At 31.4% G+C, this 18324-nt stretch overlaps 2 protein-coding genes across 3 annotated transcripts; one reads left to right on the top strand and one right to left on the bottom strand.

Moving 5' to 3' along the window:
* Nucleotides 1–1314: 1314 nt before the first annotated feature.
* LOC108998461 (copper transporter 6-like) lies at nucleotides 1315–2319 on the bottom strand. The gene has a single exon (XM_018975010.2). The coding sequence runs from the start codon at nucleotides 2293–2295 to the stop codon at nucleotides 1813–1815; it is 483 nt and encodes a 160-aa protein (XP_018830555.1). The 5' UTR covers nucleotides 2296–2319; the 3' UTR covers nucleotides 1315–1812.
* Nucleotides 2320–11517: 9198 nt separating this feature from the next.
* On the top strand, nucleotides 11518–13616 carry LOC108998458 (UDP-glucose iridoid glucosyltransferase-like). 2 transcript variants are annotated; one of them, XM_018975008.2, is made up of 2 exons: nucleotides 11518–12047; nucleotides 12517–13616. In XM_018975008.2, exons 1-2 carry the CDS (start codon nucleotides 11558–11560, stop codon nucleotides 13395–13397), a joined length of 1371 nt encoding a protein of 456 aa, XP_018830553.2. In that variant the 5' UTR covers nucleotides 11518–11557; the 3' UTR covers nucleotides 13398–13616. The 2 variants fall into 2 exon arrangements, with proteins under 2 accessions (XP_018830553.2, XP_018830552.2); XM_018975007.2 differs by having other exon boundaries at nucleotides 11518–12065.
* Nucleotides 13617–18324: the final 4708 nt, after the last annotated feature.

Here is an 18324-nt window from a genome sequence, read left to right as displayed (position 1 = left end):
ACTTAAGAAAAACTTACAAAAAACTTACTTATTCGTAGTAGTAGAGCTGACATGTTTATGTCTTGTATTTTCACATATTGATCTTTATTAATTAGCGATTTCAAAATATATCCTTATAAAATTGAATGAAAATAAAAAGAAAATGATATTTCCATGAACTTATTTTATTAATTGAAACAAAAATTTTATATACAATCATTTTTATATATTTTTTGTGCATTTTAATAATGTGATTGACTGTGTCCATTTTTTAATATAAAATAATTACTTTGACCAATAACATCAGTAGAATACACAAAAAGTATGCCAAAGTAACTACATATAACAATATTTATTGCTGGTCCAATGCATGGAGAGATGGATATATACGTGCAACATTGAATGCATTAACGCTCACTATAAGAAATATAGTCTATTGTGTCGATTTTTGGTCTGTCGGAAATAATGTTGCCGATATAAGTCATTATTCTCGGCAATTTCTTGGTCGACAAGGCTTTCGTTCCGCGCGGTTTTAACCTTTACCTTTTTGCAGCGCTTTTAATCACAATTACAACGATAAATATTCGTTGCAAATTTATTCTATCTTTTGTAGCAATTTTAACAACAATTGCGGCATAAAAATCGCCGCAAAAGGTGAAACCTTATGCGGACGCACAATTTCGCTGCAATTTTCCTTTTAACGTAAATGGTGCCAAAACACAAGAAAATCATATTTCTCCCGCAAATCCCGATTTCACCTTCTTTCCCAACTTCTTCTTTTCAATTTCTCTCTACCTGCACATTAAGCAAACCCACTCAAAATTTTCCTTATTAAACGGTTGTCCCTTCCACTGAAATCCACCACTAACAATGGCACTGCTCCACCCCAGTGGTTCTTGCGTAAGAAAAACCCACTCATCGTCGTCTTCACTTGCATTAGCCGAGGCTATACCAATGAAACAAAGTTCGATTTTTTCGACACCCTAAGGCTTTGTTCTTCATCATCGTCGGCTCTTTTCTTGTAGTAGTGGGTTATCGTCGCAGTTTTCCATCCCGTCGTCTCCTCCACTCGATTGGAGTTGATTTTTCAAGGTAAATTACTATGTTCTATTTCTTTATGATTCTTAATTAAACTGAGTGGGTCAAATAGAAAGATGGGTGTTTTGCTATAATATTGCTGCTTAGGTTTTGAGAAGCACACACATTGGACAATTCCTAAAGCGAGAAGAAATTCTTCATCTCTATGTGTTTCTTTTATATTAATTTATGCATGTCAGAGGTTCGACTCCAACCAAACTCCAAAATGCTTGATGATCCATTAATATTGTAAAGAGAAAACTAAATGCTCTTTCTGTTATTATTCTTCCTTTAAAAAGACAGCCATAGTTGATCAATCAAATATAACTTGGTATTGAGTTTCGAAGAGGACAAATTAAATCCAATGATGTTTAATGGACCCCTCTTGCTGTATCTTTAAAGATCAAAGCGCTCAATTAATGGCCAGGTTCATGATCATCATGCCATTTATTGCTTCCCAACCACACATTTCCACTCACCCAATTCCAATTTGGAAATTATTCTGGAAAGTTAAAGAGAATTGAAAACGAAAACCCTCCGATCCTCTCTAAATTTTCTATTCAATTGATTTCTTTTTCATAGAAAAGCTAAGAAAATACTGTGTTTTGCTGAAAGAGAGACTCCATACAGCAGTCGAAACCTAGCTATCTGAAAAGGGCCTATTATTCTCAAAACCAAAAAAATAAAAAGGGATTAAGAAAATTACAACGTCGTAAACCTAAGATCAATCAAAATGCGGGCCCCATTGTTTTCTATTCAACAAGTCATTGGAGGAGGATCAAATCCTTTGACAGCATTATGATCTGGCTTGTTGAAAACCCGACTTCCAAAGATCAGAAATCCGAAAGCATGACCGGCAACGGCAACCAAAAACACACCGCCGTTGTAAGACATGAGAGCCAACATAACCAAATAACTCAGCCCAACCCTTATGGCATACAAGAGGGTTTGGAACATACCGGCCGGGACATTGATCGATCCACGTTTGAGCAGTCGGGAATGAGAGAGCCACTCCACCAGGAAAGACAGCACAAACACGAATACCAAGCTTACCACGTACATGCCAGTTCTCCTGCCGGGCCAGCCGTCGAAGAGCACCTCTGTGTGCGTGCCCCAGAAGAAGGTCATGTGCATCATCATCTTCTTCATGTGCATGCCATGCATCCCGTTGTTCATGGATGATGGTGGCATCGCTCCAGCAATGCCACTCATATCATGATCATGACTCATACCATCCATCCGTAACTCTCTCTGATCTGTGTGTGTGAGGGGAATTCTAGGGTGATTGGACTGTATAAATAATGGAGAAATGTGTACTACATTAATTCGAGGGTGATTTCGGGAGTAAAAATGTGTACTATGTACCTTCTACCAATTGATCAGAAACTTCTGTTTCAGTATGTCTTGCAAAATATGGAAAACAAGACCGCCATAAATCAAGTTGGACTTGTTCACAACAGATACCATGTATATGCGTGTATATATATATATATATAATAATTATATATACAATTGTAAAGTACGTAAATATCACGTAATCGCTTTAAGAAATAGTGGGATTTATTATTAAAAAATTAATTTTTTGTTACGTGGGTCTCATATTTTATTCACTTTTTTTAAAATTACGCGGCGATTACACAATTCACAGTTACAAATATCTTTTTTCATATATATATATATATATATATGGAAACTTTATTTGTAAGTTTTATTTTTTTATTATAACGTAAGCTTCATTTCTTATACATCCAGTACATTGCTGATGATAATCTCTACGTATATTGTTTTAAAAAGTAGGTGATTAATCTGAAACTCATATAAAAAAAAAAATTATATGTGAATAACGATCTCTATTTTTTTTAATAAGAGTATGCGGAAGGTCGGACTGGACTCGAAAACTATAAATATCATGCCGGTAATCATGATCTTCTGATCATCCAACTGATGACACATGGACTAGGTTTCCATGACAGGATTGGGCCTCAGGCCTATCTTGGAAAGGACATCACATAATCAATCAACACTGTATCTTTCATTTACAAAGCCCAAAACTGGCTCTAAAATCTCCTTGATGAAAGCAATCACAAAAGATAAAATGTACAAATAATTTATTTCATCTGTTAATGTTTGATGAATCTTAGATAAGTTATAAAGTGTCTAAATTTTGTGTATTATTTTTGAAAAAATATGGAATCTATTATTAAAAAAAATAATTTTTTCATATAAAATTTAAATTTATCTATTTTTTTTTTAAAAATAAGTGCGTATGATTTATACATCTTAAGAGTTTAAATGTCATTTATATTCCTTTGAAATTGAGAGAACACCGCATGCACAAGTACATATCGATTTTGTATTTCTATATAAAAATAATAATTTTTTTAAGTTGAAAAGTTCACACGATGATCTATGAGCAATTGGACAATTGGGAGAATCAAATTAGTGTAGGTCTAAATACTCTACAATAATATTATTGAAATCTTCGTACCGGACAAACTTTCATTGAAGTGCTACAACTTGAATATAAAAAGGTCAAAACTCATACGCAAACTTTGAGTTTATTGAACACGACGCAACAAACAAGCCACGAAATACGGCACAACCAATTTGAAATTGTCAAAAATCAAACTTTAATAAAGCCTAGAGACAATTGAAACAACACCATATAAGTTGCGCACGCACGCATTCTCATGAATTCTTGGAAAAGGAAGGGAATAATGACATTTTCATCTGAATACACTTTAAAAAAAAAAATCTGTTTATTTATAATTATTTTCTGTTAAAATGAATATGTTTTTCTCCCAAATAATCATTCTTATCGCAAATAATCTTTTATAGATGTTTTTTTTTTTTTTGGTAGTGACAGAAAGTGATTATAAGACTCATGTAAATTAAGTGTACCATTTTGAGGGCGAAAATTCATTGAGTTGAGCACAAATCGAACGGATTAAGTAAGCCTTTTCCTGTTTAAGTAAGGAGGGTGTAGTTGATAAAATTTTTGGGAGGGGTCAATTGATTTTTGAAAGGGGAGAGGAGGATGGTGCTAGGGTTTTTGGGTGGGATGCGAACATCTAACTTGACTGAATTCATGTTATTTGTTTTAAGAGTGCGACGATCGATGGTGTAGTCTGTAAATTTTTTTTTTTTTTTTTAAATCTCCATTACAAGCCAACAAGAGTACAATATTTGATGTGTATTTTTTTACCATAAGGTTTTTGACATCATTTTTTTTTTCCATGGCCAATCCTACACGAACATGCGGTTATTAAGCCTTTGGCAAAAGTATTAAAATATAAATGAACGAATGGTCCTTATTGAAAAATCTCAAATACCCAAGCTGGATCGAAGTTATAATAGAGTGGGAAACTCGATCGAGAGGTAAAAATTTAAAATACCTAGAGATCACTGTTCAAGCAATCACAATTAATTGGAAAGAGAAAGTGGAATATACTATATTTTTGTTTTTTTTAATTATTTCTATGTACTTGTGATTTTCTTTAACTAAAAATATAAACGTATGTGCCATGTGGGTCATATATTATATTGGGTAATAATTATTATATGCGGATATAATAATAGATATATATCTACACAACTTTTTATATAATTTTTTATATAATTATATTTAAAATGACGGATATTTTTATAAAATAATTTATAAAAATAACATTATTTTACATAAATATTCTTATTTTAAAATATAATTATATAAAAAATTATAAGAAAGGACATTGTATCTCTATCATTACTCAATTAGTTTATAATCTGTACAGTACAGTGAAATAAATAAGACATTAATTCAGCCCCAAATTAAGCTGGATTGCGAACCTTGATCTCTATAAGCTGCTAATTATCACGTCTCATATTCTTTAACATTATTTGGGTTGTGATAAGCATATATATCATGAAGTCAAACATCTCCATTGGAAACGTTTGTTAAATAAATTAATCGATCTCTACCATTCAAGCATAATGATTAAAAAAAATAAAAGAAACCAAACAAAATAACAAAAAAACCTGTGGTTTCTGATCTCTTCTCACAATTAGTTTGTTCTCTTTTGATTACTGTATTACAAAGAGGCTGATCTATGAACTTCCGCTGCCCACGGAAGATGTTACTCTCTGCAGATTTAAGATCTTGATGAAGATCAGCATACGATAGATTAGGCTTTTCAGGTTTTACCCTTTTCTCGCAGCTTTACACTGTAAGGGCTTCCCAGAAGTTTCTTGATGTTGTCGATCACCTGAATTTTTTTTTTTTTTCTTCATTGTCCCATAATCACAGACTTTTTAACATCCCCCATTGGGGAAGAAAATGAATATGGATTGCTCAGTATTTTCGTTGGGTACATAGTTCGCCCGTACTCAGAGACTCTTACGCACCAGCAAAGACGCTATCATCAGTCAAATCTAAATGATGAGACAAATTTTAACTCTCACGTAGATTGAAAAAGAAGTTGGGAATGAAAGATGACAATAGGCAGTTTACGGACAATCATAAAACCGGATAAACACACACTCAAAGCCAAAAATAGATTAAAAAGAAAAATCGGGTGGTCCATGAAAACCCACTTTCGAAGCCTTTAGGATAAGCCACAAGTAACGAAACAGACAACGATTCTCCAGCTATACGAAAGCCAGAGCAAACTTCATAAAAATAAATTATAATAAAGAACATAACGCCTGTCGGTGCACCGTGCATAGTTCGGGAATAAGAAAAGAGTCGTAAAGAGAAAAAAACAGAGAAATCAATCGCCTTTTATCCTAATGCTACCCTTTTTCTTCTCCAAACTCCAAAGCCGTAGATAGTATAAGCAAAAAGGGATACAGTCAGAGCTCCACAGATCCTCACACAGGGAGAGAGAGAGACCTTCTGCGAGTGAGTGAGTGTGTTTCTGGCTGGAGCTTGTTTGTTTTTTGTGCGGTACATGTAGTCAAAGCAGAGTGCAGAGAGAGAGACCAATCGTTTTGATCAGACGGCTAAAAAGGCAGACCGGATATGACGCGGTCACATCAGAGAGGCGCGGGAGGGGATGTTCCTGGGCCCCACCTTTTGGGATTCTAATTTATTTGTTTTTTGTATCGATTTGTTTTTTATTTTGATTTAAATAATGATAGATGTAACTTTATTCTTAAAAAAAGTGAGATAGATATAAGTTTGGAAAATGATATGGATCCGATAATGGGTCGGGTCCCAACAGTATTTATTTATTTAATGATTAAAGAATTATTTTCATAATGATATTGTAATTTTTTTTAAAATATTTAAGATGATTACAAAAATACATAAAAAAATAAGAAAAATAAATGAGAATTTCTCGGTCGGTGACTATAGTGCTACCAAGTTTATCTTTAAAAAAAAATGAGATCAATCTTTTTAATTTGGACAAATTATTTTTTTTATTAAAAAAAGTTATATTTAAAATATATCAAACACCTCTTTGACATGGATGTTTACCATGTTCATTAATTTTTTTACTGTTTAAATTAGTGTGAAGGACACTACAAATAGTTAAGTCATTGTTTGGATTTAGTTAGTATATTAACTCATTTTATCTGATCATTTGATTTAGTAATTACAGTTTTTTTTAAATTTTTATATAAAATATAATAAATAATTCAACTTTTTCAAATTTCAAAATAAAAATAATATTAAAAAATAGAAAAACTATTCTCATCAGCTACTATTTATAACTTCACACCCCACATTTTATAAAAAATATCCACATACCTTATGAAAAACACCTCCACTCTCTATGAAAAACTATAGGGGTGAGGTGTAATAGTGAATAGACACTGATATATAGTAAATCTCTAAAAAATATTATCTTAACAATATTTTATTTAACTTTAAAATTTTTATCTAATCTTAATTCACTATCTAAATCACTCTTAAGAATTTTTCTAAAAAGTAGAGTGAGACTCATTATAATTTATAACTTTAAAAAAATAAAAAGACCAATCACTTCTTTTGCATAGTTAAGGTGGAATGTTTCCAAATTAGCAGTATGCTTGATGTGTTGAAAAAAATTTGTTAATAGATTTTCTCAATAATTAATAGTAAAAGACTTTATTTGTAAAATAAATTTAAAATTTAATTTCTTTTCAAATCAAGTCATAGTTTTTATATATATATATATATTAAATTTGTTATATTTTATAAATTGTTTATTACTAGTCTTATATCAGGCAAAAAGGGTGTTAATGCACTTATTTATAAATGAGAAATGTTATATTCATAGAAATATTTTATAAAAATAAATTTAAAAAATGAAATGATTTCATATGATATGTTAGATATATTTTATAATAAAAGTAGTTTTATAATCTACCAGATCATATTAAACAATGTCAATTTATAAATTTATTTTGTGACATTTTTTTATAGTTAAAATATTTCTATTTATAAATGGCAAGATAAAAAAATATATTCATATATTAAGGACAATGTCGTAATAGAGATTAAAGAAAAAGAAGAAGGTCATGATAATGCCGTATGATGGTGAGTTTGGAGCGATGATTATCGAACTATCATCAATGTTTATTATTCTTGCTCAATCACGTCATACACCTTTTTGCTTTATGGTTTTCTCTCGTTTTTCTTTCTTTTTCTCCCCCGATTACCAAAATTGGAGGTAGTGTTTGTCGTTTTGATTCTGTACCATTCTCTCACAATTTGCCATGTGGTCTTTGATGGCTCTAAGTGGTAACCACTGAAATACTTTTTTTAAAAAATAAAAAAAAAATAAAATTTTTTTATTATTTATTATTTACTACTCGATACCTTATATTTTATAAAAAATATTCTTATATCTTATAAAAAAAATCTATAAATACGGAATATAAAAATAAATAGTAATTGATATATAACATTTCTCTTATAAAAATGATGACACTCTTTATTGTTTTAAAAATGAGCGTTTCTTTGTTTAATTAATATTCAACCTCATAAATTATGGAGGATTAAGATCTTTAGAGTTTTTGTTTAAATTTCACATATAAAGTATATCTTGAAATTTATTGATATTCTTCCGAATATCGCTTAAACTAAAAACATTTTATTAATACTGCAAAACTAATTTACTAATCTATCTCCTAATTCTTACTTTCTAAACTTTAAAAATTATACAAAAACTCACAATCTAAATTAGAATAAAAATAGATGATATTGTAATAAATAATATTTTTCGATTCGACTTAATCTTGATTAAGTGTAGGTAATTAAAATATAACATTTTTTGACCATTTAGAAGAAAAAAAATCCAATGCAGATTACTTCCTCTGGATTCTTTTTACTTTTTTTGTATTTAAACTACAAGAGAAATGATATTTAAAGTTTTAAGTTGGGTTTGGATAAATAGTTCAGATGAGATGAAATGAGATATTTTGAATAGTAGTTGAATAAAATATTAGTAGAATATATTTTTTAGTATTATTTTTATTTTAGGATTTGAAAAAGTTGAATTGTTATTATATTTTTATATGATAATTTAAAAAAGTTGTAATGATGAGATGAAATGAGATAAAATGATTATGTATCCAAACTGAGGCTTAAAGTGTGCGGTAACCTCTAATTTTTTAAAATAGAGTACTTGAAGACTGCATTTTTCAAAACTGTATATAGTATTACCATTAAACCCAATAATCTTTTAGAAATTATATGATTTTTTATTCAAAAATAAATCCTTAAAACTATTTTACAGAAAAGAAACTGAAAAGATCCTTAAACTATTTAAAACAAAAAGAAAAAGAAGATCTGAGATCAAAGTTCATACTTTTTGAGGTAAAAAATAAAGGAGAGCATAGGTGTAAATGGAATCAAATTACATTCAAAGGATTGGGGCATGGAATGGATAAAAAGGCCTTCAAGCCCAAAGCATCATTATTATTTATTACGATGCAGATCTACGATTTTGGTGATCCCATCGTTATAATATGAGAAATGCTTTGAGAGCCAACAAATGTTTCGAATGAGATTTTCTTTTTATCGAATGAGTAAAAAAATATTTTTTAATGATGTTGTGAATTTTTTAATTTTTTTTAAAAAATATTTATGATGATTAAAAAAATACATGAAAAAAAAAGAAAACAAAATGCTTTTATATTCTGGACATTTTTTGAGTCCCGAATTCGAAACTCATAGCAGTACTCTTATAATATATATTTAAAACGATTTTAATTTTAGTTACGACGCTTTTTTACCAAACATATCATTTTTTTTAAAAAAAAATCTATTTTAATTAAGCTGTTAAAAATAGGTTTTAAGCTTCTAAACTCGAATCAAAACAAGGACTAGTTCGTCACCTTGTCGTGCATTTATTGGTTTGATTACTCAATAAGAGTTGGTAATAGAAATTGAATTTATGAGATGAACAATGCACGAACAGTAATAAATCTGTTGCACATATCAGTGTTGATTGACGGAAATTGGAAAAATGAAACAAACGGTGTCTAACTTCAACTTCATTTGCCCTTCCTCGTCAACTACTTTGTCCATGCAAGTCATTAATTGTTAAGATCATAAAGATTGAGAAAACATCATTTATGTCACAATTAGTTTGTTCTCTTTTGAGTATCGACGTCAACATATATATAGATAGTTCCACGTTGCGTCCAGCAGCTAAGAAATGCAAGCATCAAACAAGAACTGATTGCCAGCTACGTACAAAGGAAAACAGACAAATTAAAATCAGTACTGCTGTTTCTCTTGCCACAACTTTGCTCGATCTCTATCTTTTGGGTATCGATCATATGGATGGAAGAAGAATATCCCTCTTGATCTATTAATTTCCTCTTTGAATAGTTTTAGGTCTCGTTTGGTTACGCAATTCAGATGAGATGAAATTATATTCTAACAAGATTTTATTCATGAATAAAATCTCGTCAGAATATAATTTTTATTTTAAAATTTAAAAAAATTGAATTGTTTATTATATTTTGTATGTGAGTTTGTAAAAATTATAATGATCAGATGAGATGATTTTGTGTATCCAACCGGACCTAAGCTGTAGTGTGCATGCCGCCCAGCTTTGACCCCTAGGTGTGCCCACTAGTACAATTCTCATTTTTTTTAACATATTTCAATATTTTTAAAAAATAAAAAAATAAACCAATATATTAATAGTCACTTCCTTAATCAGTAAGTAAAAGAAAAAAATTAAAAAAAAAATTTTAATATATAAATGGCCAAAATAAGGGTGTAAAATAAAGGGGCATAGTAGCATTTTTTTTCCTCTTTTGTTTTGAAGGATAAATATTGTAATATTTCCTATTAATGAGAAGTTTCAGTATTTTACTCAAAAGAATATTTATATACTTACAAAGAATTTTGTAAAAAGTAAACTCCGAAAAATATGATTAAATATTTTTTTTTTATAAAAAGCTTGCTAAAGAGTTTACGTCTAGGGTTTCAATCTACCTAATAAATAACGAGAAATTCTTAATACAATCCCCAACAAGAGGTATGCACACGTACCCTTTACGTGGTCAAAACGAGGCGTTTTATTAAATGCCAAAAAACGGTTCTTTTTAAAGTGCTAGAGATCTGGCTGGAAGGAATTATTAGAATATGATTTTTTAATATAATTTTTATTTTAATATTTAAAAAAATTAAATTATTTATTATATTTTATATAAAAGTTTAAAAAAATTATAATGATAAATTGAGATGAAATAAGATATTTTATATATCAAACCGACTGCCATTAGAGTTTGGGTTCTGCTATCACCAATGTTGCTGCTGCAACTATTCTGAAATTATATGGCAACGTACATAGGCTCTATGGTGCATCTTTGCTGGTCCACGTGGATTGATATAACGTATTGATTACTTTAATATTGACCCTTAACAAATGTATCAACTCCTTAATATTGATTACTTTATATTTCACTGTGTTGCAGAAGTAATTTTAAACATTGGCAGTACTTTATAAGGAGCTGACAATGCCGGTGATGGAGGAGCTCACCAAGACGCTGAACTCAAACAGTACTCCCGTTGAAAAGAATCTAGCATGGGCTGGATTGGGTTGGATTTACGTTACCAATGGTGGTGGTGGTGGTGGTGGAGCTGAGAACAATGTTAGTGGTGGAGGAGCTGACCACAATGCCGGATTTCAAACACATTATAAGAAAATTATTTATTTGTGGTCAGTTAATTTTAACGAAATAATTTTATTTTAATTATAAATAATCTTTTCGTCGTAATTAAATGACGATAAAAATCTATTTCTCTTTTAATAACGGCACAAAGCATATAAGAGGTTCATGCAGGTTGGGTAAGCGGCAAAATAAAATCGAATGCCTCCTCTCATATACGATTTTTGGGCAAATCCAAAGCATGACATTTTGGTCATTTGAGATATGCTGATATGGACAAAAAGACAAATGATGGAGTACACGGGCCTCCTTATAAAAGACTGTTACTAGCAGCTCTCTTAGGAAACATCGATACACTAGCTGCAACCTCGTCCTTTGTGTAACGTCCCTGAGAGGCAGGCCGGAGATGGAAAAGAACGGACAGAGACATCGGCGCCGGTTAGTTCTACTGCCATGTCCATTTCAAGGACACATAAATCCCATGCTTCAACTAGGTAGCTTTCTTCACTCCAAGGGATTCTCCATTACAGTTATTCACTGCAAATTCAACTCTCCTAACCCTTCCAACCATCCTTCTTTCGAGTTCATTCCGTTCAAAGATGGCTTATCCGGGGACGATATATCATCCGGGGATCTAGTAAGAATTATACAGGTGGCGAATGTCGGATGCAAATCGCATCTCCACGAATGCTTGTCTCAGATAATGACGCAACGGCGAGGAGGCCAAAACGATGATGTCGCCTGCATCATCCATGATGAGCTCATGTACATCTCCCAGGCTGTGGCCAATTCTTTGAAGCTTCCAAGCATCGTCTTACGCACCACCAGTGCTGCTACTTTTCTGGCTCGTACCGCCATTCTCACACTCAAGGCAGAAGGTTACATTCCCTTTCAAGGTATATATGTGACTATAGGTAAGTGCCCCCCCGGGTCAATTTTTCTTTTTCTTTTTATTTTATTTTTTATTCATATTAAAACATTTTAAGTGTCAAATTTAAGTGTCAAAGTAGCATTTTTTTATAAAAAAAAATGAAAAAGTTTCAAGAATATGTTCCTCGTGAACGAATCTTTTCTTTTTTCTTTTGATATAGTGACGAATATGGCGAGCCCATTCCATTTGTCTTCTCATTTTAATATTTTTTGTATTTTTATGTATTTTTTTATTTTTTTCTTTATTTAATAGTTAAAGAACTGATTATTAATATATTAATTTTTTTATATTTTTTAAAAATATTTTAAAATGACAAAAAAATATAAATAAAAAAATTGAAAATAAAAATAGAAATTTTGGTTGAGCGGTGCACTCTCTTTATTTTTTTGGCTGTACCGTACTAGCTAGTACTAACCGCTACGAATCGATTACAGATTCTGCGTCACAGGACCCAGTCCCTGGTCTTCATCTACTCAGGTTTAAGGATCTACCCGTTCCCAGGTCTAAAACTTTACGCGGCTTTGAGCAGATAGTTGTTGACTCGTATAATATTGGAACATCATCAGCCATCGTTTGGAATACCATGGAAAGCCTTGAACTATCATTATTGGAGCAAATCCAACAACAATGCCAAGTTCCAGTTCTTCCCGTTGGTCCTGTGCACAAATTTGCTCCAGCCTCTTATAGCAGTAGCTTATTGGAAGAAGACACGAGCTGTATGTCATGGCTTGGGAAGCAAACTAAAAACTCAGTTATATACGTCAGCATGGGAAGCATAGCATCCATGGATGAGAAAGAGCTAGTTGAATTGGCATGGGGACTAGCCAACAGTCAGCAGCCTTTCTTGTGGGTGATTCGACCTGGCTCAAATAGTTACGGTTCAGATCAATGGATAGAAGAACTTCCTAAAGTTCTCAGAGAAACTCTTGGAGAGAAAGGTTGCATTGTGAAATGGGCACCACAGAAGGAAGTTCTGGCACATAGCGCGGTGGGAGGGTTTTTGAGCCATTGTGGCTGGAACTCAACGCTGGAGAGTATTTGTGAAGGGGTTCCAATGATTTGCAGACCTTCTTTCGGGGACCAGAAAGTGAATGCAAGGTACCTGAGCCATGTATGGAGGGTAGGTTTGGAATTGGAGGAGTTGGAGAGAGGTCAGATAGAGAGAGCTGTAAGAAAATTAATGGTGGATAAGGAAGGGGAGGCGGTGAGAGAGAGTGCCAATAATTTGAAGGGAAAAGTTGAACTTTGTATTAGAGCAGGTGGTTCGTCCGACGACTCCCTGAACAGGTTGGTGGATATGATCATGTCATTTTAATTGCAGACTGCCTGGGTCTCTTTCCTGCCGTACTTCACATACATGTCTGGAGTGCTACACGAGCCTAGAGCTATAGTACATAATATTTTCTTGAAAAAGTTTCTTGCAAGCAATTTTTCACACCAAAATCGCAACTTTCCAGTACCGACGTTCATCCTTTGCATCTCACGTGCTTTATTTAATCGAATTCAAACTCTCTCTTTTCATGTTTTGCTTCACTCTCAGACGATCCATTAATGGATCAAATAACATCGAATTAAGCACTCCAGTGAACAAATTATGGTTGTGTTTGGATGTTGAAGTGAGTTGAGTTGAGATGATAAAATATTGTTAGAATATTATTTTTTAATATTATTATTATTTTAGAATTTGAAAAAGTTGAATTGTTTATTATATTTTGTATTGGAATTTGAAAAAGTTGTAATGATGAGTTGAGATGAGTTGAGATAAGTTTGGTAACCAAACTCACCCTATTATATATACCTTTGTGCCAAGCAGTCTGACATAGCTAGACGACGAGATTGTTAAGGAGTAGTTTGAATTTAGAGATGAGTTGAGATGATTTGTAAAAAATAATATAAAAATTAAATTGTTTATTATATTTTGTGTGAGAATTTAAAAAAGTTATTATGAGATTTGAAAAAGTTGAATTGTTTATTATATTTTATGTGAAAATTTAAAAAAAATTATAATGATGAGATGAAATGAGTTGATGTGAATTTTGAATTCAAACGAGACAAATTTTCCTTCCTTTTTTTTCTTGGTGGGTCCTACGTTGGGCTGCAATCCTTATTACAACAAAATGCTGGCGAGAATAAAAAATGGATGACAAAATTCATAGCACGTTGAAAGCCTGCGCCAGAAAAACCTGCGTGGGCCAAAATGTTGGGGGACACCGACAATGTATAGTTCGTGAAGTTGCTAGATATATAGTTCTTTGACCAACCGGTCTATCTCGTGAAAGTTGGGGGGGGGGCGTGTACATTTTGGTCCGGACCGGAAAATTCAACCGGATTGAAATTTACAATACTATAAAAAAAATTATTTATTTAATTCTAGTGAAAATAATTATTTCTTGTCAAAATTAATTTATTTTATCACAAATAGTCGTTATCATTGTAATTAATCCTTTATAACTGTTTGTTTTTCTTGTAGTTAATTAATTAATTAATGGTTGGTTTCGGTCCTAGGTCGGTTTGGGATATTTCTAGAATCAATCCGGTCTCGAGGTGGGGTTTTCTCACTTCGGATTGGACCGGACCGACTGAATTACAAATATATATATATTTAAAATTTTCTTAAAAAATTATATATTTTATTTTATATAATAGTTATATAAATTAATTATATAATTTTTATCTAATTTATGACTATTGACAATATAAAATGTTAAATATATATTAATTATTAATTAACTAATATCAATTAACTAATATATAATTATCAATTTTGATAATGTGAACAAATTCTTTTAGGCAATTTTTAAATAAAGAAATGTGAAAATAAAGTTAAATAGTTGTATTATTCAAAATTATAAACATTGTGGACTTTTTTATACTAATGGGTCAAAAATATACATTGTGAGCTTTTTTGTATGATTAAACATCATTTGAAACTGGCCCAGATTGATAACTAACAGTCCGATCCGGTCCACTAGGAGTGATTAATCTGGTTCAAAAAAATGATGAACGATCATCCCGATTGGAATGATTACACCTTAAGTGAAAGTACTCGAATGGTTCCCTGACCGCTTTAAATAGTACGAAACATATAATCTCACCTCTAAAAGCAATTCGAAACAGTTTCAATTAATCATCAAATACGAAATCCAAATTTTGTTTCCAGTCTCCATCGAGCATCAAAATCATAGCAAGAATGTTGATCATGCCAATCCTCTCTTGTGGCCCATGAAGCAGGGTCTTTGATCCCTTTCTCTTGATAATTTTCCCTTCTCCTCTTCACTTTCAACTTCATCTCTGCTGTTTTCTCAGGAAAATTCTGCATTTGTCAACACCAAAATCGACTTGAAGGAGACCCTATAAGGCCACATGTTCATGGCCGATCTGCCGCCAGCCTATTGGAACCTTATAAGGAGCAATAATTTCTCATTTTCAAGTAATGTAGGATCTCATACAACATCTATTCTTATACTTATCATATGGGGTATCACATTACCCATGTTGTTTAATATCATCACTCTCTCAAAAACAAGATTTTCACTTTGGATGAGTTATTATATATATTTCCATCATTCCTTTAGAAATTGAATTTTTGTGCTATTGCCAAAATTTTTATGATCAGATTGCTATGATTATATAGTTCAAGCCTTCACCCTTCAAAGATAATAACATTTTAATTAAAACTCTAAAGAGGCTCGTTTGGTAGCCAACATTGATATTTTATTTACAAATCATTCACAAGGTCATGGGCATCAAATTATAAAACTATACATATTTAGTAATACCGGCATAAAGAAAAAAATGGAGATACAACTGATCATGAAATTCTTATTTATGGCCTTCAATTTTTTTTTACAAGCTTGAGTAAACTGCATGCCCGCATGAATCAGTTTCCAACCTTGCTGCAGATTATACCGTCTTAGACGTTCTCAGTACTTGTATGGAACAAGCACATGTAATGAGAACATAACGTTAGAAAAATGATATTTATCATTTTCTAATCATCGTTTTTTTATCAATAATCTTGATATGACATCAATTGATTGAAAAATGAGTAGAGACAACCGATATTTTTTCAATTATTTGATGCAACATCGAGAGATGACAAAGAGTAGGTAATAATTAAAATGATGATGAATAACACTTCCCTATGACATTAATCGTATCCATCTTACTACAAGAGGGATTTGTGTGAGCTAATGGGGAAGTGAGATACAACAATCGGAGCTTCGGATGATTTTGATTTATTTTTAGATTTGCCCGAAGAACGTTGTTCTACGCAGCCGGAAGCTCCAAGTACAGGATGATCATCAGAGACATGAGGGGACTTGAAGCACTTGATCAGGCACTTGAAGTAACTGAAAAAGGCAGAGAAAAGAGCCATTTTGTCTCTCTTTTTGTAAGTTGTGGACTTGAAATTGTGGATCGACTTCTTTCGGAGAGAAAGAAATCAGTACTTGAAATGGATAATGATAACTGAAGTAAAAGATCATGTTCTATTAATATTTATGGTAGTGATATATGGTGGAGATGGAGGCAAAGATACAAATGACTTGAAGACCAAGGAAATTAAAAATGCATACGTGCATGAGAGGTAAAAAGTTGAAGTCAAAGCTGCTTGGAGAGCAAGGATATATAGAAAGAGGCCGCTAATTATTAGGACTATATAAACGCCCGGCCGATGGCAAATACTGCCTGGATGGTTCTAATATAATTACCTGTTTAATATTGGCTTTGCGGCTGTCGCTTTGGCCGTATATAGCCCAAAAAAAGGATATGTTTTGTGTCAAATCAACTACATAATTGGGGTCAATACTTAATTACATAAAATATGATCATGTTGTACGCGCGCAATATGTTATCTATAGTCTAATATATTAACGTATTATATTTTAGTTATAGTAAAATTAGATGATACTATACATGCTAGTACTATAGATGACACTATATATGACACTATATATATGTTATATATAGTCTAATAAATTAACGTAATATATTTTAGTTATAGTTCAATTAGATGACACTATATACGATGATACTATAGATGAGACAATATGTTGATACTATATATATGTTTCTTATAATTTAATTAGTATGACATTATATATTCATATAATATAATATATAATATGCTCGATTATATATTATAATATGATATTACTATGTTACTAAACTATAATATCATCTAATATGTCTATATATATATTAATGTTGTTATTTTATTTAAAGGTATAGTGTAAAAAAAAATATTATTACACATTTACCAAACTGTTTGAACTGTTAATAATAAGCGTTCGAACGTTTATGAACCAAAGCGAGAATGCATACATTACCGTTCGAACGAGAAACTTTAGAAGGGAAATTTTTGCTGCTTCATAGTTTCATGTACAAACGGTTATTTACTAACCGTTCGAACAAGAAATGTTCTGTAAATACACGACAGAACCTCACAATCTTACTCCTCCCCCAACTCTCAGTCTCTCACAAACCAAAGCTCTTTCGCGAACCAATGTCATTCTCCTTCAATTCAGCCCCCAAATACTATTAGTTTTCATCTCACTCAATTATTCTCGGATTAATTCGTTCTTTTTACTACTTTTTGGGGATCTCCTTCGCATTGGGTACACAACATATAATTTAATCTCCTTACCTTTTCATCTTCCAAAACCTAGGTATGTTTTTTATATTCTCATTTTGGTTTGAATATGATATTTTACAATTTTGAAAATTTGTTTGTATTTAATATTGTTGTTTGTGTTGCTATGAGTTCATGATTAATGACGTTTTCCGTTGTTGAAGAGGACTGGAATCTGGAATGAACCCGTTCGAACAGTTTAGGCTTACCGTTCGAATGGGTATGTTATGTTCGAACATAGTTTAACACCATTCAAACAGAAAATATACATCAATGTATTTACAATTAGAAACAAGAATATATAAGGATAGTTGTCCATAATGATTATTCAAAAATAGTTTAAAAATACTTAAACTAAATAAAAATAAAAATAAAAATACTTAATACTAAATCTTTAAATTAAAACACAAATAGTTAAGATTTAATAATACTTAAATAGTTAATTCTAAATTAATAAAATGAAGTATTTTAATTAAAATACTACTAAATCTTTAAATAAGACTTAATAATTATGTTTTTGTTGTATTGTTGTATAAATAATATGTTGTTATTATTTGACATATGTTAGCAAATCTTGCATTGTTTGTTTATCAAAATAAACCTTAGACTC

This window comes from Juglans regia, chromosome 14 (assembly GCF_001411555.2).
Source record: "Juglans regia cultivar Chandler chromosome 14, Walnut 2.0, whole genome shotgun sequence".
NCBI lineage: Eukaryota > Viridiplantae > Streptophyta > Magnoliopsida > Fagales > Juglandaceae > Juglans > Juglans regia.
The sequence above is the reverse complement of the archived record's forward strand: the minus strand, read 5'-3'. Positions and strand labels throughout refer to the sequence as shown.